We start from the raw sequence: 23,483 nt of genomic DNA, 5'->3' as shown, positions 1-23,483 counted from the left end.
CATCATTTACATGGTATCATAAATGGCTGTCAAAAAAAAAAAAAAAAAAAGGCAAGATCAGCACAGGACTTGGAAACATGGCAGCAAACGCGGGAAAACAGCTAAAATTGTTGACGGAGGGTGCTCTGGGGAGTGAGTGATAAGGGGCAGTTCAGAGGACTGCTTTTCCATCACACATCTGTTAGTACTAATAAGCCTTTTAACACTTTGTACACGTATAATTTCGATTAAGGTAAAAATTAACAATATTCATTCTAATCATGAGAAAACCATCAGGCAAATCCCAATAGAGGGCATTCTACAAAATACTGAACACCTAACCACTGCTCTTCAGAATTGTCAAGATCATCAGATACCAGCAAGTGTGAGAAACTGTCATAGTCAAGAGGACCCAGAGACATGGCAGCTAAATGTTATGTGGTATCCTGGATGCGATGTGGGAAGAGAAGAGGGGCATGAGGTAGAAATTAAGCAAATCTGAATAAAGTGTGGACTTTCATTCATGATAATTTATCAATATTGGTTCATTAATAGTTACAAATGTACCATACTAATGTAATTTGTTAATAATAAAGGAAACTACAGGCAGGATATATTGGGGAAAAAAAATAGTATAGACAAAAAAGTACAGAAATCCCTATGTGAAAGCCCTGCTTATCGTTTAAAGAATCCACAGTGGTCCTTACAATGAAGTCCTTTAGCTGCATCATCGTTATCTGTTTGGTACGTTATTTTTACACAGAAACTGTCCTGCAAGGTGACATGAGGGAAATGCAGCTGGTGAGACGTACACACACAGCTCCTTTGCTTAAAATCATGTACTCATGTCACAGGGTGGCCCATCTGGGGTGAGGTAAGATGTCCTAAATGTGGGAGCTGGAGGACAGCCTTCGGGGGCGGCCCCCTTCCCTTCCCGCAACCAGGAATCTTCAAGTCACTAATGGTGGCCTCTCGGAACTCCTTCTCAACTTCTAAGTACCTATAAATGGTAATTTTTATTAAAAAAAAGAATTTTCCATTGCCACTATGGATGACATTTCTGCACATTTTATCTACAAGTGGTTCCAGGTAACAGTCTAACTTGAGGACTCTGAGCTTTTCTGCACGACTGGACTTTCCAGGCCAGAACCTCACACGCCGTCCACTCACAGCTCAGAGATGCCGCCTTGACTGACCGCTAAGCCCAGCCACGTCCTGGCTGGTTCAGCAGCCTCGGGATGTGTTTGGAGGGGCCCTGGGTCTCCCCGCCAGCTGTCTGAAGGCTGCAGGGAACCCTGATCTCTAGGACTCAATCTTGGACGACAGAAAATGTCTTTCCAGCATTTCAGTAATTAAGGAACAGTTTAACAGTTAAGCGAGTGTTACAGGAAACATGCTAACGTTTATGTTTTATTTTTATGACTGCAGGAGATTAATGATGGTAACACTCCTCTGTAGCAAATTTGATTTTAATTATTATTACACACTGATAGTGGATAATTGACATAAATTGATAATTATTAAAACATTCAACAGATAACCCAACTAGCGGTTCCAGAGACTTTACGAGAAAAGGATGAGGCACTAGAGCAGATTCACCGGTTGGCATTTTCCTGGGCGGTCCTGTGGAATCACTCTTCACTCCTCCAGTCAGGCCAAAGCCAACTCTTCATTTCCCCTCCTATGGGAAAGTCAATTCCCGGTTCTTTCCCCAAAACTATTCTTTCTGTTCCTCCACCTCGGTCTCAGCTCAGCCCTACAGCATCATCGAGTTTCAGCCCAACAAGCGGGTGACGCAGGGGCTGAGGCCCATGACGAGGACCACCCCCACCCCCCTGATACAGAGATGTCAGTTTTCTGCTGTGCACGGGGACCATCAGAAGGTAACAAGAAAATGTGGATGCACGTTGACATTTAGAGACAAGGCGAATGCCCCAGGTAATAAGTAAACATGGAGAGAAGTTCCCTTTGTTTCCAGGTCCCAAACATTTGATGCCCTGCATACGGGCAGCAGCAGAGTCCGCGGCCCGTGGAGGACACGCAGCCCGGAGGAGGGGCTGTTCCGTGGCCCCGTCCACGTGTGGTCCGAGGTCCACACGCCGTTTTCTAAGTCTTGTTACGACCTCTCCCACTTCTGCTTAATTACAGCGCAGATGGGGCACTGGTTGGCCCTAAACCAGAGGGATCAATACAAAATAGGTCAGTTTGGAAATGGGCAGAGATGTACTTCATTTCTATCATGGAAGTGCGGGGGCCACCGAAGATGGAGTTCTAGTTTATTCTGGGTTAATATTTTAAAAATAGTTTGGACATTTAAAAATATTAGATAATGATCTTCTTACTTACTTTGTAAGTGCAGAAAAAATTTCCAGGTCAAACGTATTTCTTCTCCCCTGTGATTTCAGATCTTCTCAGCTTAACTCATCTTTATCAGTGTTGAAAAGGAGAATTGATGGTGAATTAATTCATGCTTGGAAATAACTGCTCAGCTCCCCTCTGCCAGGCACAGGGGCGGGGAGTTAAGAAATATGACCTCATGCGCGCTTCTGAGGTGGGTGCCAAGCAGATGCCCAGCATCAAAATTTGGGCTGTTATCGAATTCTAGGGGCTTTTTTAAAGCATTTGGTTAGTAAGTAGCACCGCCACGTTGTGTATTTAGTTTGACCCACACATCATACACAAACGGTCTGATCTAACAGCGTAATGTGGTATAGGAGTGCTAATTATCTTGTGAAAATAAGCGTGATAAATCCCAATCTAAATATTTTGCCCCCCCCCAATTTTTCCATGATGACTTACATAAAGGGCATATGGAGAATACCTCATTTTCATAATGTTCATAATTATTTCATATTCAGTCATTATTTAATTATTTTCATAGTTATTTCATATCAGTCTAGGAATATTGAAATCCTATTAGTACTGGACTTGCAAATGTCATCCTACATTAAAAGATTGAAGATACATCAAATGAAGTAAAAGTATAAATATTTTATATATTTACAACCCACTGGTATACTCTTCACTGTTAGGTTGAGAAAGCTTTGTTTTTCAAATTAATTCAAAATTGTAAGTTCTGAAAATAAAATTTCAAAAGGAATCCATGAAACAAGCCTCCGGAATAACCTTCTTTTTTCCTTTGACAGTTTTTGGTTTCATTTTCCGTTACTGTCTACTGTTTACTGTGTAAATAGATGTATAAGTATTAGGCCAGAACTTCTTGAAATAAAGAAGTAATCACAAGAAAAATGTGGAGTCAAGAGTTCACCTTCAAAGGGGAACAGGTCAGGAGAGGGTTCTGGAGTCTGAACCAGAGGGTCGGATGAGCAAAAAGAAGAGGCTTAGTTGGAACTTTATGAAAACGTGACTGAACAGGAGTGGACCGGACGCGAGTGGGAGAGGGCTCCGCTGAGCGCGGCAGGGACGCAGAGCCTGCGGTGCCCGGAACCTGCGGCGGGCGAGCTCCAGGCGGGGCTCAGCCCTGACGTGCTGGCCGGGAACAGCCGCAGCTGCCCACGCCTCCCGCAAGCCCAGCGGCTGCAGAAGCCGCTCGCTCTCCACCAGGGGGGCCGCGGGCAGCCCCGCGTGTTGGGCAGAGCGAGGCGGGCAGGGCCACCCATAAATACTATTTCAACTAGGAGAGCTTCGTCGAGTTACGCGGTTCGGTTACCGGGACATTTAACAGGGCAGCCCGGCCGTGCACAGCAGTAAGGACATAGTGTGCCTGTCTCAAGTCTTATTCGATTAGCGTGAAGGCGAAGTGGGGAAACGTGCGGGGTTCAGGGCTGGGAAGAGTCTCCCAAGGGCCCCGGGCCTGGACCTGCCTGCCCGCCGCCGGGAAACAGCGGGCCACGCACAGGGCGACGCCCTAAAGACAGAAAGACCCGCGGCAGCCAGGGAGTCAGGGAAGCTCAGTGGGCAGGTAGGAGAGAGGGTGTGCGCGTCGCAGGCCACCCACGGGCTCCCCAGACCCCCCCAGCGGCTCCGGGGGAGCCCCTCCGACGCGGCCAGACCTAACGCGGCTGTACAGGCTGCAGGCCTGTGGGACATGGGGCCTTTAGGGAAGCGGCTTCCCGTCCTCGGCACCGTGCCAGCGGGCTCTTCTGCGGGCGCCTTGGGAACATCAGCGTCTGGGCCTCGGGGTCCCCTGAAGGGAGAGTGCCAGGCACTCGCTCCCGACCTCTCACAATCACTCACACCCCCTCCCCGGCCTGGCCTGGCTCCGGGATGTGGGTGCGGTGTGGCCCCGACAGAGTGAGGCCGCACAGTGGGGACCCCGCGGGAGACACCGTGACCCCGGCCAGCTCACTGGGCGCCGGGTATTATGCCAACCGTGACCAAAGAACCAGACCTGCCGGCTGGGAAGAACCTGCGCACGGAAAAGCTGACAAGGAGTGGAGGCTTTGCTCCTGGACTGAACAGGTGGGCCTGCACAGAGCCCGGAGCAGCCGGGGAATGGGTACTGGCTTCAGAAACGCACCCTGAAGGTGAACTCTGGAAAGTCTCGGTTTAGATGTCCTGACACACAGGATTCCTTGAACCACAAAGCAAGAAACAGACGTTATAAATCAGAGTTGCTGGTTAACAACTGTGTTCAGGGCTTCTCCCTTCTCTGGGGGAGGTGCTTTGTCACTTCCCTGTCTCCGAGGACACGTGGAAGGAGGTTGTGCATGTCTGGCTAAAGGCCAGACAGCACGAACAGCGAGTCATGGAGCCCGAGCTGGTGGGAACCATGGATGGACCAGGTACGTGGGAGGATGCCCGCACGGGGTCGGGAGCCTTGGTCCCCTCTGTGACCTTGATGTCGGAGGGCAGACAGGAGAGCCTTCTCAACTCCAGTTCTATGCAAGCAGACCTCTCGTCATTATAAACGGTCTGTGGACCCCTACTGGGGAAACATCACAGCCATCTTCCTGGGAGGAAGGAAAGTGACAAGAGCACAGTGGGTTTCCGGCCCAGAATTCTGTGACGGGTGTGGACTCCTGCCCAGAACGGGGTTCCCTGCTCGCTCTGCGGGGCCGCCCCGCGCATTGCCGATGTTTGACCTCATCGCTCTCCCCTCCCGACTAGATGCTGGTAGCAACTCCCTTCCAAGCCGACGTTTCCGTGTCCCTGGCAGGTCTCACTCCTCTTCCCATCACGCCGGTGCTCTCCCCTCACCTCTGCTCCTAATTAGCAGACAGTGGATTTTAAAAAATATCGAAGGACAAAATACTGGCTTCATGTTTGTGACAAAATTCTCAGCGCTTGTGTGGTTGGGTGAACACCCAGGCCCCTTCGAGATGCTTATGGGAGTGGGTCTCGTTTCCCATCCCTCACGCTGGTTGTTCAATGTCCAGTGAAACTGAAATCCCGTCACGGCTCACAGGTGTGGAATCAGCACCTGGTCAGCCCCACCAGGTGTGGGGCGTCCACCCCCCAACCAAGGTGTCGACCCCCCAACCTAACAACCCAGGTGTTAGGTCCGGCAGGGGTAAGGGGTCTCCCCAAAGGGCTCAGTCGGTGCGGAGGGTCCTCCCCCTGAGCGGGACAGCCCTGCCGACCTCCCCCTCCCCACTCCAGACCCCTGGGCACCTGCCCACGGGCACCACGTGGTGTGGTGTCAGCCCTGCCCGGCTCTGGGGCTTGTGAGATCCTGGGACCCTGAGCTTTCAGAGAGAAGGTCCACCACGAAGGATAACTTGCACAGGACACGAGACTGTCGGGGCTGGTGATGGCTGAGACGCACACAGGTGTTAATGGCCCTGAAATGTAACAAAACGCACCGCTGATGGGCGCCTACCCCCCGATGCTTGGCCCTTACCTTTGTTTTGCTGTCAAAGCAGGTGAATCCCAGAGCGAAATCCACCGTGAAGCACAGAGTGTCTCCTTGCCAGCTGCACATGTACGTTTTGGACTAGAAAAAAGTATTAACTGTGAGAAAACATTCTTTAATAATGAGGTTTAACATTAATCGGGTAGTTACAATACTTCCCCCAGTCAAAACCTATTTTTTTAAAAGTGTTAACGTGTCAACCACCTGGAGGGAACCTGGAGGCCCGCGGTCACACGAAACCTGGGACACGGCTCACACGGGCAGCGTCCCTAGCTTTTGGTCTGTCAGCAAATTGTAGAAGTTGGACCATCTGCACGGGCGTCACTCTAACTAGAAATAAACCAGCAGAGGACACAGGGTTCCATTCGCTGAAGCCTCTTTGAAACACATCCCAGATCAGTAAATCCCTGTTGGGACTCATTCCAGAAGGACCATCCCTGTTGCACAAATGGGGGGTATTGTTTTGCTCCTACAAATTGCCTCGGGACAGGCCAGGCTGGAAGTGTGTCCAGGAGAACCTAGACCCGGCTGTTCTTGGGAAACCGTCCGAGAGGAGTTTGTTGTAAAACGAGAACAAAGGACAGAAAAAACGGCAGCAGCGACGTCACCAAAACGCAAACCAAGGACCGAGGACCCCTCACAGGTGGCAGATTGCTGTGAGGGGCCAGCATCCCACCCTCTGGGGCTGGTTCAGGTAGGGCGGCCTCAGCTGTCACGTGAACTTCTGTGGGCCCAAACCAAACTCCACGGGCCACCTGCTTTCCAGGGACCAGCGCTGTGAGGACGCGGGCACACGCAGGCACACGCACGTGCACACAGGCCGCGGGCGCACGTCCACACTTCCAGCCACGTCAGGCAAAAGCACAGAAACGCACAGGCCTGTGCTCTACCGTCTGGGCACCGCTCTTAACATCAGGTGTGACTGCAGGAAGGTGAACCCTGAGGTCCCGGGAGCACAGTAGTTACAGCCCTGAGGTTAACCTGCAGGTAAAACGCTCCACTCAGCGGGGAACCTCACCATCGGTCTGGACAGGAAGACGCGGCAGTGCCCCGTCCCCTGAACCCGCAGGCTTGTGACTTGCTGGCTCTGGGGAGTGTGAGTCACTGTCTTTTCAGGCCTGCCCTGGGTCTCCCCTGTCCGATGACACGGGGGCTTCATCCCCCGTCCGCCCCTTTACTCCCTGAGCCTTGCCTCCAGCCGTCCTGCTTTTCGCCCTGAAGCTTCCCTGTGTCTGCTCTGTAACTCACTGCCTTGATCGCTTTGCTGAGACTTTCCAGTCTCCATCTGTTTCAACGTGTTGGCTCTTGTTTTGGAAGTGCGGTTATCGGGGCTGCTGGAAAGCACCTGTGGATGCTTCTGACCTATGGGCTTCACGTTGGCTTCTGTGGTCGTCTCCGTTCATTCCAGATCTTTCAGGTTCTTGGCAGGAGCAGTGACTGTCGATGGACACCTGGCTGGTTTTGAATTTCGAGACCCTTAATCTGTTCTAAACCCTCTGTTCCACCCGACTTTCTCTGACGCATCTTCCTCAGGGGAGGGGGCCGCCCTGTAGCCGGGTTCCCCGCTTGGCCTCTGGAGACGCAGGGCTCCCTCTCCTGCCGGGCAGCGATGGGCATCGGCCACGTGGTCCCCACGGACAGCCTGGGGGCGTTCCTGACTCGGCCCCCCAACAGCACTGTCAGGGCTGGGGGCCTCGTCCAGCCCGGCGCATGGGGTCAGGTGCGCATGAGGTCACCCTGGAGGAGGGAGGCCTCGACCCACCCTGACCGGGGTCCTCGCAGGACGGCGGCGGCAGAGCAAGTGACGGGGTCCACGCAGCAGCGCCGAGCCGTGCGCGTCCCCGTGAAGACGAGTGCTCACGTGACGTCAGCGCTGCACGCCGTCCGGGACGCGAGGACTGATGCTCCCGCAGCCCGGCTCCTCTCCCGCGGGGACACGTAGGGGGAAGCGGGCAGGAGTAGTCACGACCTTCAACGGTGGGGCCCAGGTTTCTGTTCATGAAGGTGGATCAGAACGCGCCACCGCCCTGAGGGGAGGCGCGGAGGGAGAAGCCAGAGGCGGCTTTGATTTCCCCGGAGCTGCCGCTTGAGGCTCCGCGTTGGGCAGGAACCCGGTGCTGGTGTCACGCGAGGACTGCGTCTCGGGAGCCCCGGGAGGGCCGTGTTCTGACCCGCTTCTGGGGCGAGTGTCCATCGCCTTGTGTGTCCTGCACCTGGGCTCGGAGTGGGAAGGCCGGGGGCACGTTCCCTTCACTCCCGCCCCCGTGAGCTCAGCCCTCTTCTGACGTGAGGACCTGTTTCCAGGGACACTCTCCAAAGACCGTGCTTTTCTGAGAAACGTGATCTGTCTGCAGACCCCGGGCCGGGCCGGTGTGCGTCCCGCCGCGCGTTCCCTCCGAGCGGAGCTCCCACGCCGGCAGGGCATCCAGGGACGGTGCTTCGGGCGGGTCAGTGGGTGGCTGAACAGCGCAGGGGGTTCAGGAACCAGGGGCCGCCCCGGAAGACAGGCAGGTGGTCCGTGCGGGTGGGCTGCTTGCACTTCGTCCCCTAAACAAAGGGGTGACGGTGGCCCCAGCATGCTCGGGTTTTGTGAAGATCAGGTGATCAGTACCAGCGTAGCTCATAGCCGTGCTTGGTAAGTGTGAGCACCAGATGGGTGAGCAAAGGCTTCTGTGGGTGCCAGTCGGTCAAATTCTAAGCTAGGTGAACAGACCCTAACGCAGTGGTGGGTGATGTCAGGCACTGCCAGGCTCACTAGGGAGAAGCTGCAGGTGAGCTCTCCACCCCCAGCAGAGGGCCATGCCTTCGGCAAGTTCTACTTCAGGAGACATTTCCTCCTGTCATGGCACTTCGGGGGTACATTTTCCATGTCCTTATATAATGCCTTTGGGGAAAGTTAAAACTAAGGAATACTCGAGGCAGGAAGATGGGTAACTAATTTTTTTTTATTTTTTTTTTTGCGGTACGCGGGCCTCTCACCGTCACGGCCTCTCCCGCTGTGGAGCACAGGCTCCAGACTCGCAGGCTCAGCAGCCGTGGCCCACGGGCCCAGCCGCTCCGTGGCACGTGGGATCTTCCCGGACCAGGACACGAACCCATGTTCCCTGCATCGGCAGGCGGACTCTCAAACAGTGCGCCACCAGGGAAGCCCGATGGGTAACTTATTGAAGAGGACATTTCCTTTTAAAAGAGTCTCTCTCCCCATATAAGTCTCTGCACCCTTTGGGGAAATGAGGCTGGGAAGTTGATGTTATCCAGGTAAGCGGGGAGCGGAATCCTCGGTGCGCAGGTGCTGTGCTGGCCCAGGACACATTGACCTGCTGTGTGTGGCGTCTGTCCCTCTGATGCCTGGGCCGTTAATCGGAAAGGAGCCTGGGCCAGACCCACCTGCTGATCTTGGCGAGTCTCCAGGGAGGCTGGAGCTCACCTGGGGATGGGGAAGATGGCCTCAGCCTCTTTGGGAGCACGTTCGACCACAAGAACACTGGCGCTGGTGAGTGCCATTGTGGAGTCTTCCCTGTAGTCTATTGGTGCCAGGTCCCAGCTCCAGCCACCAGCCAGTCGGCACCAGTTCTGGGACCCTCCAGGCTGAGCAGCCAATCCTGTGGGGACCCAGGCCCACCCACCAGAAAGCCAGCACCAGCACTGGGACCCGCCAAGGGATCTGGCACCACAAACAGGCCTGAACCAGCCCTGGGCACCCCCAGGCCCTACACCTAGTTGCATCGGGACACAGACCCACCATCAGCCTCCAGCAACCTCTGCACAAGGCAGGGCGTGGCAGCCAACAGGGCCAGGGACCAGCCCAGCCTGTGACCGTGCCCACGGCAGTCAGCCAAACAGCCCACACACGGAGGCGCCACTAGAGCATACAGCTCTGATGACCAGAGGGGAGTGTGCTGCTAGAACCCTCAGGATGTCTCCTACATGAGGCCATGTCTCCAAGACCGGGAAAAGTAACTGACCCACCTGATACACACAAGTAAACACAGAGGAGTAGGCACGGTGAGGCAACAAAGGAAGATGTGCCGAAGAAGGAATAAGATAAACCCAAGAAGAAGAGCTAAGCAAAGTGGAGATAAGCGATCTACCTGAAGAAGAGTTCAAGGTAATGATCATAAAGATGCTGAAAGAACCCGGGAGGAGAACGAACACAGTGAGCAGCTTAACAAAGAGCTAGAGAATATATACAGCAGAACCAAACAGAGCTGCAGGGTACTAGAACAAACAGAAAACACAGCAGAAGGAACCAACAGTGGACTAAGCGATACAGAGGAACACATCAGGGAACAGCAAGACGGAAGAGTGGAGGCCACCCAAGCTGAACAGAAAAAAGAACTTTAAAAAATGAGGACAGTTTAAGACAGCATCTGGGACAACATCAAGCATGTTAACATTCACATGATAAGGGTCTCAGGAGGAGAAGAGAGAGAGAGAAAAGGGCTCAAAATATAACTGGAGAAATAATAGCTGAAAACTTCCCTAACCTGGGAAGGGAAACAGACATCCCAAGCCCAGCAAGCACAGTCTCGAACAGGATCAACCCAAAGAGGACCACACCAAACACACTGTAATGAAAATGGAAAAAATTAAAGTTAAGGAATATTAAAAGCAGTGAGAGAAAAGCAACAAATAACATAGAAGAGAATCCCCAGAAACTCTGCAGGCCAGAAGGGAGTGGCAGGACATATTTAAAGTGATGAAAGGGAAACACCTACGGCCAAGAACATTCTATCCAGCAAGGCACTCGTTCAGCTTTGATGGAGAAATCAAAAGCTTTACGGACGAGCAAAAACTAAAAGGGTTCAGCACCACCAAACCACTTAACAAGACATGTTAAAGGGATTTCACTAAGTGGAGAAGAAAAGACCACAACCAGAAACATGAAAATTATGAAAGGAAAAATCTCCCTGGTAAAGGCAAACATACAGTAGATAGTAGATCAACTATTATAAAGCTAGTAGGAAGATTTTTAAAAGGTAGTAAAATCATCTATATCAACAGTAAATACTTAAGGGATACACAAAACAAAAGGATGTAAAATATGATGTCAAAACCCTTAAACATAGCGGGAGGGAGTGAAGGTACAGGGTGCATAGGATGCATTCAACTTAAGAGAGCATCAGTTTAAAATAACACACACACACACGCACTCACACACACACGCACTCACAGACACACTCACACAAAAACACACGCACTCACAGACACACACAAACGCACAGACACACGCACTCACAGACACACACTCTCACAACACACACTACACAACACACACACAGTCTCACAACACACTACACACGCACTCACACACGCACTCACACACACTCACACTCTCACTACACAACACACACACACAGTCTCTCACACAACACACTACACAACACACACGCAGTCACACACACGCACTCACACACACTCACAACACACTACACAACACACACAGACACGCACACACAGTCTCTCACACAACACACAACACACTACACAACACACAAACACACACGCACTCACACACACACTCACACACACTACACAATGCACACACACAGACACGCACACAACAGTCTCTCACACAACACACACGCACTCACACACACAAAAACACGCACTCACACACACTCACAACACACACTACACAACACACAGTCTCTCAACACACACACTACACAACACACACGCACACACACACTCACACACGCACTCACAGACACACTCACAACACACACTACACAACACACACATATGCACACACACACACAAACACTCTCACAACACAGACAACAGTCTCTCACACGACACACACATGCACTGACACACACTCATACACACAGACACACACACACTCTCACATACTCTCACACACACACACACACACACTGACACACACACACATATATATGTTGATATATACATAAACTTCATGGTAACCAAAACCCAAAATCTTCAGAAACACACACAAAAAAGAGAAGGGAATCAAAACATAACACTAAAGACAAGTTATCATACCACAAACGAAGAGCAAAAGGAGAAAGGAACAAAAGAGAACTACAAAACAACCAGAAAAATAATTAACAAACTGACAATAAGTACGTACCCATCAATAATTACTTTAAATGTAAATGGAATAAATGTTCTCATCTAAAGACACAGAGTGGCTGAATGGATACAAAAACAAGACGCATGTACATGCTGCCTACAAGAGACTCACTTCAGATCTAAAGACACACACAGATTGAAAGTGAGGGGATGGAAAAAGATATTCCATGCAAATGTAAATGAAAAGAAAGCTGTGGTAGCCATACTCATATCAGACAAAATGGACTTTAAAATAAGACTGTTATAAGAGACAAAGATGGACACTACATAATGATCAAGGGATCAATCCAAGAAGATCTAACAATTGTAAATATTTAGGCACCCAACACAGAAGCACCTCGATATATAAGTCAAATATTAACGGCCATAAAGGGAGAAATTGACAGTAACACAATAATAGTGGGGACTTGAACACCCCACTTACACCAATGGGCAGATGAGACAGACAAACAAGAAGAAAGTACTAGCCTTAAGCGACACGTTACCAGATCTATCTGTCTGTCTGTCTGTCTGTCTATATGCCATCTATCATCTGTCTACGTATCGGGGGGCGGGGAGAGAGAGGAGGAGAGAGAGAGCATCGGGGATAGCAAAGCAGCCTAGGCAATAGCAGCAGATGATGGGTACTGCCCGAAGGATGTGGGAACACAGGTTATTCACACAGCTGAGCTGAGGCCGAGAGATCAGTGACAGAGCAGTTCTGGGAGGGGAGGGACTCAGAGACACATGTATAGGTGTGGATGCCAAAGGACCGGGTATATCTCAATGCTAGTGCTTATGCATATATATATAGATGAACATCTCACAGCGAATGTTTAGTAAGTGTTGAGTTGTGTGACTTACAAATAAAGCTGAGTGTTTCCATCAAAAACAGAAATGTTTATTTTATAAGACAATGTATGGATGCAGTATTTGGAATTGGTGATTTTGTTGGCAGTGCCTTTAATGTTCTACTTGTTTTCTGAAAACTTAGCTCTAAGTGAAATCTTAAAAGATAAACCCAAGTTAGTCTTGTCTTACTCAAGATTACATGGAGTTCTTTTTCTAGGGATACAAACATAACCTTTAAAAGAAAGTGCTTTGGAGTCTTACGCCAGAAGGCAGTAGATGTCAAGAAACGTACCCTATTTTTAGATGTTTTATCCGTTTTGGGAGGCAGCTGATCTGTGATATCATATGTTGGAGATTTGGGGTTTATAGTGAAAAACTAGGACAGGATCCCCCCATTATTGAGCTTGGATTCCAGATAAATGCCTGGACCTGTGATTCTCAGCCACATTTTCAGGTCACGTCAGTGTTCCCTTTCTGTCCTCGTCCATCAGAACCAGAATGGTTACAGCCTGGAAAGAGGAAAGTTTAAAATGCGAACAATTAATAAAAGCTAATTTGGCTGTGCCCTTCCACGACGGGAATGCTAATTGGAGGACAAAGATTGACCCCCAAATAAATTCAGGAGCGGAAATGGAAACGTGACGAGCAGCGCTCTGAGTTCTCATTCAATTAAATTAAGCTGTGACGGTTTTTAGAGAAATGAGTTGCTGAGCTGTAACCTAATCCGTACTCCAGCATCTTCCTGGGAAATCCTCAGAAGAGCTCATTCGGGCCAAGAACAGCACTAAATAGCACCTCTCACAGTCACACAGATGTCGGCGATTCGCTCTGAAGACCTGCAAATATTTACTGTGGAGATTACTCAGTTTAGGCTTTTCAAACAAAATTTCCAAGGAGAGCGCAGCTCCAGTAGTCTAGATATGTTTTCTCATCAGTGGCTCTGTTGGCATTCAAACAGCTGGAGAAGGAACACGGGCTCTTTAACTGTTTAATCCCCAAACGGCATGGATGGGGCAGCCCACTGGAATCCCTAAACGTTGCTCAGCGGCTATCTGTTCTGCACGGGTTGATCCCGAGGGTGACCAGGGTCCTCGAGGCCTGGGGGTCACACTACATCCAAAAGGAAAGCATGGGAAACTAGGGTGTGGGCGGAGGACGGGCCGCAGATGCAGAAGGAGCCGCGTGGGTGCTGCAGTGTGGGAGGGTCAGGGGCGCAACATGGGGTGGTTGGTGTGCCCTGAGGATCGAGGCCCACAGTCCGTCCAGGGCCCAGGCAGTTTCGTGGGCCCGAGCGGCCCGCTTGGACCTGCCTGCAGCGTTGTCCCCGGCTGCATCGACGCAGGGCTGCAGGAACACGAGGACGCACGCTCTCTGCCACTGACAAGTTAGGTTAGGATCTGGGGGTGGACAGGAGACACACAGGAGCCTGGGACGGTCTCCCTGCTGTGTGTTCGTGTTTCCAGCCGAAGGACAGCCGGGCGGCACCCCCAGGCCAGAGTGGAGGTCCAGGGGGCTCAGGCAGACAGGAGGACAGGGTGGTAGAGCCCTGACCCACAGCCTGATCTCGAATGCTCGGGAAGACCTGGATTCAGGGCATCAGCGCAGGGGAGGGCACAGACCGTCTGCCGTCCTCCTGGCTGCGGCGGGGCTCGGGGGCACCTGCAAGGCCTGGAGGACGGGCTGCCTTCTGGGCAGCAGCTTCCCCAGCATCGGAGGATCTGAAACCCCAGCCCCGGTGCTCCTTTCAGCTCTGCCGCAGACCTCCTACAGCCACGTCTGCCTTAACGTCTGCATTTGGAGCATCTTGGTTATATTTTAAACATAACTTGGAAAGTGGACGTGCAAGTTCTTTGTGGTAAAGGGATGAGCAATGGGGGCTCAACTCACTTTAATGAACAAAAGTAGAGGCAACACCAGGAAATGCAGGGGTGCTCTGCTGACGGGGCTGCCTGTGAAGGGGGAAAACACTCGAGGAGCAGGAACTAAAGACACCCGGGCTGGAAAGACGTTCCAGAGAGGGCTGTGCTGTAAAGCCAGGGAGAGCCACAGTGAGTTATGCGTGGCGAGATTCTGCAGATACAGAAGCTGGATTCTCTTGTTTGGTAGAATTTGGGAGGATTATAATTTTAAAGCCTCTACCGCACAGATGCCACTTAGCCCACCTTGAAGCCCGGCTTCCTCAACATACTGGCCGGAGTTTTGACTTCAAAAGCACACAGTTGCACTTTCTTACACCCACAGTGTTTCCAACTGAAAGAGTTGTCAGTTCATGAGCAATAAATGAATGACAGATTCCCTGGGAAGAAGTTCACATCATCAGAGACAACTACAAGTGAGCAAGGGTATCTCGGGGCCCCAGAAGGGGCCAGGCTTGGTTTCCGTGAACGTCTGAGTGGGACCCACCGTGTGGACCACAGATTTCAGAGCACATCACACAGTTGAAGGGGTGCTCCCTGCTCCCTCCCAGCACTGAGCGTCAGGGGACTCCGTACATTTTTACATCCTGAACGAGAGATAAATGACGACACAGAATCTTTTCACATTCAAAGCAGTGCTGATCAATGAAGGAGCCGCTCCCAAGTCCTCACCCAGAGCGACTGACGCCAGGCCAGGAAGGAGAAGGAACCCAGAATTTCCGTGTGGAGTTAAACCTACCCCACGATGCTGCATCTGTTTTCTCACTTCTAGCCATGCGAATTCCCCCGTGAAGGGCAGCTGCTACTTCCAACAACGCGGATTATGACCCACACTACCTCATCCATTTAGTCCCTACACACCCCGATCTGGGAGAGATTTATTTGCTGGCCTGACAAGGGAGAAGCGACCCAGACACATGAGCTGTTTTATGTTCCTGTCGGATCATTAAGTTTGAGAGGAAGGGCCATTAAGTGCCTTAAGCTATGACACAGGTCCAGGTGAACTCACAGTAAACACGGTCGGTGAGCAAACACCAGGGACCTGACTGCGCCTCTGGCTGAGGGCGCTTCCTCTACACGGCGCTGGAGGCCCCTCCCTCACATTGAGTAGAAAGACTGATGCAAACGAGCCGAAAGCTCTACCTGACGTTCCCCTAAATTCACCCTGTTCATCTTCTGGGCGCTCCCAATGTAGGGACCCCGACGAGAAGCGCCCAGCTCCTGACAACGCCTGGAATGCTTTCTGGAATGCTCGCTACAGCTGCTCTAATTTACGTCTCCGGTGCCCAAGCAGGTTTAATCAGAGACGACAGCGAGTCGCTCACCCCCATCCTCTGCACGTCCAGGAAGGTGGCCCTCTGGAAGGACAGCTCCCACGCTGCGAGCTCGCTCCCCAGCTCCACGCTGAACACGTGGCTCCTGCCGTGGCCGACGAGGACGCTGAAGCAGAAGGGCCTGTGCTCCCCGCAGGTGGGGTCCTGGAGACCCAGACAGAGGCTGGTTTGGGCCCAGCAGTCATCTGGAAGCCAGAACTGAAACAGAGAGGGGGGCACGCAGGTTAAAGGGGACGGCCCCCCGGGTGACCGCCCGGGACAGAGGGGCCTCTTCCAGGCTGGGGGCTGGGGCCACACTCCACCAGGCGACCTCCCGGCCACGCGCCTGGATTCAGGAGCGGCGTCCCCCGACGTCGCTGCCATGGAGACGGGCCTGTAAGTCAATATCTGGGGGTCAGTTACGTCCACCTGCCAGTGCTCTGCAAGCATCTTGCACCTAAACCATCAGTGGCCACAACTTCTGCTTCTATGCTTAGCTTTAAAGATAAAGAAAAAAGTCACGAGATGTTTGTGCTTAAGTTGAGCACAAAATCAGCAAACACTGAAGACAGCGAGACCGCACGACTCTGCCCGCTCTGCCGGGGTCCCTGAAGGGTCCCCACCCCTCAGCCACGTGCGCAGCATCTCGGGTCCCCCAGGGGCACTGGGCCACTGAGACCTAACTATGTGAGCCCAGAGGTCCTGGCCACACAGAAGACGTGTTTTAGAAATAGTTTCAAAAGCAAAGGTTGAAACGAAAAAAGAGCCGTTATTCAGTTCCTGATTAAACATTTAAGCAGAAGACGTGAATCAGCCCCAGCGCGTCCGTGGGTCACAGACATACCGGGCGGATGTCCCGGCAGCTCTGAACCTTGGGGCGGGGGGTCTCCGCCACAGCCTCGCCTGAGTCATGAATGCACCCACCCAAGGAGCAGCTGTGTCGGGCTTCACTCAGGGATCAGGAGAGATGGGGCCTGGGGCCTCAAACAAGTCCGCGTCTCAGGCTGGAGCCTGCTCTTACCTTCCTCTGTGTCTCTCTGTCTCTGTGTGCGTGTGTCTCTGCATCTCTGTGTCTCTGTCCCCTGGAGATTCACGTCCGTCTTCGTCTCCCGCTCACCCACCCACTGCACAGACACCCTGAAGAGTCCGCGCCAGGCCCTGCACTAGGGTGGCCTCTGCCCACACGGCCTCCCCGGGGAAGGGGAAGCAGGTGGACATCGTGCCAGGGCTGCTGAGCAGCCTGAGGGGACGTGACATGAGCCACAGCCCGGTGGCAGCAGGAACAGAGGCTGCCCACAGGCCAGGCCTGTTGGGAGCCAAGAAGTTTTCGCCATTAGAAGATGGCCGACATCCTGCTTCTCTTCCTGCTTAATGAGATAAAAGCCCGCGCCTAAAACGAAAGCCCGCGCACGCAGCACCAATGATAATTTGCCAAGTACTTCCCTTATTCTGGATCCCGCCCCCCTTTCTCTGTACTGTATAAATACAGCTACTGCAGCAATAAAAGTTTGAGGCTTGATCAGGATTTTGTCTTGCCTCCATTCTTTCGCGTCTCCTGCCCCTTCTTCTCTTTTCAACCCCTACAGGTTCCTCCTCGGACTCACAAGGATTTGTCCTGCTGGTCGGGACTCCCGGGGACGCCCGGGGCCGAGCACACAGGCCTTCACCCCCCGACTCACACTGGTGGCCAGAGTTCATTCCCAGAATCCTCGTGCCCCACCTGTGGGCTGGGCTGGTTTTATGTGAAATACACTTCTGCCTACTGGGCCCAGGCTTGTGAGAGCAGTGGCTGCTGACGGGGGGGTGGAGATGGGTGCACGGGCTCTGGGTGCCCCCTGCCTTCTCAGGGCCTCGCGGCGGCTCTGCAGGCCCCGATCCGCGCTGTGCCCGCTTCCGCCGCCCAGGGACCTGTCCTCACGCGTCACTCAGACACTTGCTGCCTTGTGGTGTGCGACGTGAGGGTGCGTGTGCGTGCGTGTGTGCACACGGGTGTGGTGTGTGCTGGTGCATCTATCCTGATCCTAAGTGAACACGGTACCGGGGCTGCACCTGGATTTTGGAGCCGCCAGATCCTCGGCCTCAGTCTGGCATATGCACGGAAACCCTTCAGGAAATAGGATAGCAGGTCCTAAGTCGAGAAGAGCAAGATGTGAGTCACTGGCCTGACTTCTCAGGAACTCCGTCCATAACTACTGACCTTGAGTGTCAGGACTGACCACCAAAGAAGGACTCTTAGCAAGTGTTTGTGCAGGTGGCACCGTCGATGGTACGGCTGTGTTCTTTCCTGTACTGGTGTAGGTGGGGGGCTGTGCGCTGCTGTAGGAGAAAAACAGGCTTTGGAGTCAGACAGACAACGCTTGGGACCTTCCTGGCCAATTATCAGCTGTTACCTTGAGCTTTTCACTTCTCTCTAAGCCTAAATATCTGAACCATAAAATGGGGTGTAAGAGAATGGTTGTCATGGGTTTAAAGGGCAGCACGGATGAAGCGTGTAGCACCTGCACCCTCGCGCATGTGGCTCGTTTCTGTTTACGTAGAGCCCACCGTCCACAGGCAGTGCTGAGTCTGGCGTAGACTGAACTTTCACATCTAACGTACAGCGAACTCTCTCCCGACAAAGTCAGCGACTACACAATCCAGCATGAAGTTTCCAGCTACCCACTCCTGACGTGGCCCCCCTGCCCCAGACTGTGAGAAGACAGAAACCATCCTGGGTTCACTTTTCAGAAAACAAAATGCAAAGACTATTTTAGAAAATTACCTGGATTTTTTCCTGCTTCTATTTATTTGAGACGATTATAGCAACAATACAGGAAACTTAAAAGACAGATCATTCTATTATGATCTATCTTTTGTTATCTAATTTGTTTTTATATTTCCTGCATGCAATGTCTCTTTGTACACATAATTCTATAAATGTGTAATGTGATTTTAATGGAGGACTTGAAATATACGACCCTATTAGGTCTTTATTTCTCAGGGGTCATCTGACAATTTTCCTAATGTTCACTACTTAAGAATATCATTAAATATTGCCAGGCTCACAGCGATTTGACTCTTGCAAATTCCTTGTTTTGAGTCAGTTCTGGGGAGTGAGCTCATTTGATGGAGCAGTGAAGTGTCTGTGAGTCTTCATTTGAATGGACAAACCTCAGCTCTATGCACAAGAACAAAGAGAAGAGTTAAAAATAACGTTTGAACCACCTGAGAAATCCCAAGAAAGGACACTGAAGGATTTCATAGATGTGATTACTTTCTGCACCTCAAACTGTTGAGCCTCACAAAAGCTAACGCGCTATAAGTGCTGCGACGTGAGTGAAATCACTGATCCACACACAGCTCGTTGCCCCGGATATCTTCTGTAGCTTCTTTTGGAAACAGGAACTCAGTTCTCATGCACTGCAACGTGTCGTTAAGACTAAAAATCGGGAGTGATTACAAAATTAAAGGTCCCTGAGCTGCTGTGGAGACCGCAAGTGCCTGAGGCACCCCCCAAATCACTTCCCGCAGCCTGACCAGTGGCAAAGGCCCCTTCCTGACTCTGGGCCCCCCCTGCCATCCGCGGAGCATTTACGGTAGGAAACCCATCCCTCTAAACCCTCTCTCTGCCCCCTGGAAGTGCAGATCTTTTTAAAGCCTCCGCCGGTTCTACAGGGCGAGCCTGGGTGCCATCCACGCCCCTGGGGCCTGAATGCCCAGGAATGGGGCCCGTCTTCCCGTCTCTGCGGGCGGGAGCCTCCCTCCGTGGGACCCAGGCCAGGCTGCACAGCTACTTCCCTCCACGAATACGGGAGAGAGGCTCATCTTCCTTTGGGAGGGGCCCACCTGGGCCACACTCGCCCCTCACCCAGCTCGGGGACCCCTGCCCTTTGTTTCAGTGGAGTTGAGGTCAGTCTCTGACCCCAGTGACGTCTTCCTTGTCTGTTTAACTTCGATGGGTCCAGGTTTTCTCTGACAGGACTTGAGGAGAATTGTATTTTCCTTATTCACAAGGCTGCACTTGAGAGGCGGCTGGAGAACAGGTCACAGGAGGACACTCCAGAGAGCTTCCCGCGAGGCCGGCGCTTCTGCCAGGTGAGGCAGAACACGGTTCAGAGAGGTGGCATTTCAGGTCAAAGGTCGTGGACCGTTTACCTTTTGATAGACCCTTCCTCGCATTGTCACCAACCTTTTCATCTTTGACAGTCTAATTGGCAAACATACTATTTCATGGTTTCCACTTGCATGTCTTTTTTTTTCATTTAAAAAAATTTTATTTTATATTGGCGTATATCTGATTAACAATGCCGTGTTAGTTTCAGGTGTACAGCACAGAGATTCAGTTACACATATACATGTATCTATTCTTTTTCAAATTCTTTTCCCACTTAGGTTGTTACAGAGTATTGAGCAGAGTTCCCTGTGCTCTACAGTAGGTCCTTGTCGGTTATCAAAATGTAAACAGTCCACATCCTTTGACCTAGAAATTCCACCTCTCTAAATTTTTCCTGGTGATACACTTGCACACGTGTGAACTGATTTATTACATTGTTTGTAATTGCAAAAACATGGGAACAAATTAAATATTCCTTGATAAGGGCTTGGTAAAATAAAATATGATACATTCATGGAATCGAACACTAGGTAGCGGTTTCAAAGTGGGATCATCTCTTTGTGTATGTTGAAGAAAGATCCACAAGATAAACTGTAGAGCAAAAAGTGACGTGTGGAATGGTGTGTATGCTTCCATTTGCAGAGGGAAGAAAGAACAGTGTACGTATAAAAAAAAATAGAATCGGATTTAGCTGAGCTTCAGGCCAAGGGAACCCGGACCCCACCTGCCTCCAGTGAGGCTTCTGGAGCTTACTCCCCCTCTGTGCTTCTGGGTCTCGCCTGTCAGGTGGAGATGACAAGGATTAAGTCCTCAGCTGGGGACAGGATTAGCTCAGGATGTAAATGGAGCACTTAGCAGGGCTCCAGGAGGCTCACTCAGCAAAGATAAGGTATTATTATCAAGATCCCTTGCCAAACATATGAGTAAACTTGGTTCCACTGAAAAATGCAAACGGAATATTCTTACGTTGAGAGGGAATACTTATGCAGGAGGCGCCTCACTGCTGAGCAGTGTTTTTGATTCACTTTGTGGAGGCTGTTTATGATTTAAGTCACGATTGCAATCAAGGCTGATTGATTCAATTTTCTCATCCCTTTCATGGTGAGTGTGAAATACAGACACATAATTCTAAGAACTGGAAAAAGGAATTTTGGGAGAGAAGAAAGTGTCATAGAAAAACACCACCACAGCTACAAAATTTGATTTCTGGACTAAATATTAATGACTACACTTTGAAATGGTGATTATGAAAACAAATCATTAAAAAAATTCTATACTAAAGTGCTAGTTCTTACAATAATCATACATTTATTTCAATTTTTGAAAACTGAAGTAAATATTACAGATAATTTAAAATTCATACGTGCAAAATGACCAACATCAACAATTAAAGGCACCTGAGAAAAGGGGAGATTTTGTAAGATCACTGTTTAAAGACTCCCAACAAGACACAGAATTCAGTCTCCTTTTTTAAAATGTTGAATGCTGTACATTTTTTATGATTATTATTTACCCTGCATTGAGTTTAATACTTTTGCTGTAGCCATCCATCCTCCTGGCTAATTTCATGATTTCAGTTACTTCATATCATGTTTATTGATTAAATTTTTTTTTTCAATTTTTCTAAAAAGATATGCTGGATAAAAACAGAAGAGGCGGGCTTCCCTGGTGGCGCAGTGGTTGAGAGTCCGCCTGCCGATGCAGGGGACACGGGTTCGTGCCCCGGTCTGGGAAGATCCCACATGCCGCGGAGCGGCTGGGCCCTTGAGCCATGGCCACTGAGCCTGCGCGTCTGGAGGCTGTGCTCCGCAGCGGGAGAGGCCGCAACAGTGAGAGGCCCGCGTATCACAAAAAAAAAAAAAAAAAAAACAGAAGAGGCTCGATAGTTTATTAATGAAGAACACATATAAAATATCATGGTCCTATGAAGACATCCCAATACCAAATGAACATCTCAGGTGTCTGGAAAGCCATATAAACTAGTTGAAAATATAAAAAGGCCAGAATGAAATAATAAGGCACCTACATAAAAAAAAGAATAAGGACTTAAAAGTTCCTCTATGATACTCTTCTGTGGAATTCTGATGAATGATTGTGGGATGAAGCTAGATGTTCATGCTATTTTACTATTTCAACAGACAGTGGGAAACAAACATTCCTCTCACTCTTTAAGCCCAAAGATCATCTTGTTAATATGAAAGCATCTAATGTGCAAAGGAAACTTACCTTGTGAACTTTAAATAGTACCTCACAGAGGTTATAGGTTTTTTCCGCTCGGACCCAGTCTAATGTGCTCACCTGCAAGAAATATAAAACAGACGCATAAATCCTATGTGCTCTCACCCAAAATAAGGGGAACTGCGTGAGGTGACGGAGGTGCTAACTAACTTGATTGTGGGAACCACTTAACAATGTACATGGATATCAAATCATCACACTCTACACTTTAAATATGTTCCATTTTTGTCAATCGTACCTCGATAAAACTGGAAAAAAAATGTAAAGTATACATGCAAAGACACATGCTATTTTTAGTATGAGAATTTAAACATTTACAACAATGGAGCTAGTCAATGTGTCTTCACCTTCACTAAATTCTAAACCAGGAGCAGGACAGTTGAAAAACGAAACTATATGCCATAGCAAGTTTTCCTGAGTAATTGCATGTCCCCGCTGTTGGCGTGAAGCATGAGGATATTTAGATACATTATTGACACAAGAACCCAGTAATGGTGGAACTTATCTATTACACACAATTGGGCTAATTTTAGGAATTCATTTTGGATGTCTTTTACAGTAATTTAAGGACCGGTTTTAGGTTAAATTTAGAGACTCCTCACCCATTCTGCTACGCTCCTAACTTCTGTTAAGCAGCTACTATCTGTGTGTCTGCATGGCCAGCTGTGGTTGGAGCTGTCCCCTTCCATTGAGTTTTCATTGCTGATGAAAACTTCCCCCCCTGGAAGACCCCCTCTCCATGCCCGGCTCCCGTGCTCCTGGTGGGTGACTGCTCAGCCCAGGGTGGAGGTGCCCTCGGAGGTGAGTCGGTCCGTGCGTCTCACGCTCTGGGCCACGGTGACTGTTTCAAGGAGAATGTGCCACAGTCAGAGACACAGCTGACACTGAGAAGATGCTCGGACTTCTGGGATGGACCGCTTCTTCCGTGGACTTAAAGCGAAACACTTCCACCCTGAGAGGCTTTGGAAGCTGTGTGGGGACCATGTAGCCACGAGTCACTACGATGTACCCGCACTGGTCATCAGCTGTGACACACACACACCCACTAAGGCAGGATGGTGAGAACAGGGAAGATGGGGGGCCTGAGCTCTCTACCTGCCACTCCCTTTCCTGTAAACCTAAAACACAAAGTTTATTAATTAATTTTCAAAAGCAGGTCTTTCTCTTCATCACCTTCTGCTTTGACAATTTTCTATTTA

At 50.5% G+C, this 23,483-nt stretch overlaps 1 protein-coding gene across 1 annotated transcript in view; it reads right to left on the bottom strand.

Annotated features, from left to right (window-relative positions):
- SNTG2 (syntrophin gamma 2) overlaps positions 1-23,483 on the bottom strand; it is a 208,099-nt gene that overhangs the window by 8,463 nt on the left and 176,153 nt on the right. Inside the window, exons 13-15 of the mRNA XM_032652007.1 lie at positions 22,273-22,344; positions 15,966-16,172; positions 5,783-5,875 (exon numbers count right to left, since the gene is read on the bottom strand). Coding sequence (XP_032507898.1) covers positions 5,783-5,875; positions 15,966-16,172; positions 22,273-22,344 — 372 coding nt within the window. The remainder of the gene's footprint in view (positions 1-5,782; positions 5,876-15,965; positions 16,173-22,272; positions 22,345-23,483) is intronic.

This window comes from Phocoena sinus, chromosome 13 (genome assembly GCF_008692025.1).
Source record: "Phocoena sinus isolate mPhoSin1 chromosome 13, mPhoSin1.pri, whole genome shotgun sequence".
NCBI lineage: Eukaryota > Metazoa > Chordata > Mammalia > Artiodactyla > Phocoenidae > Phocoena > Phocoena sinus.
This window is presented reverse-complemented; position numbering and strand designations above follow the sequence as displayed.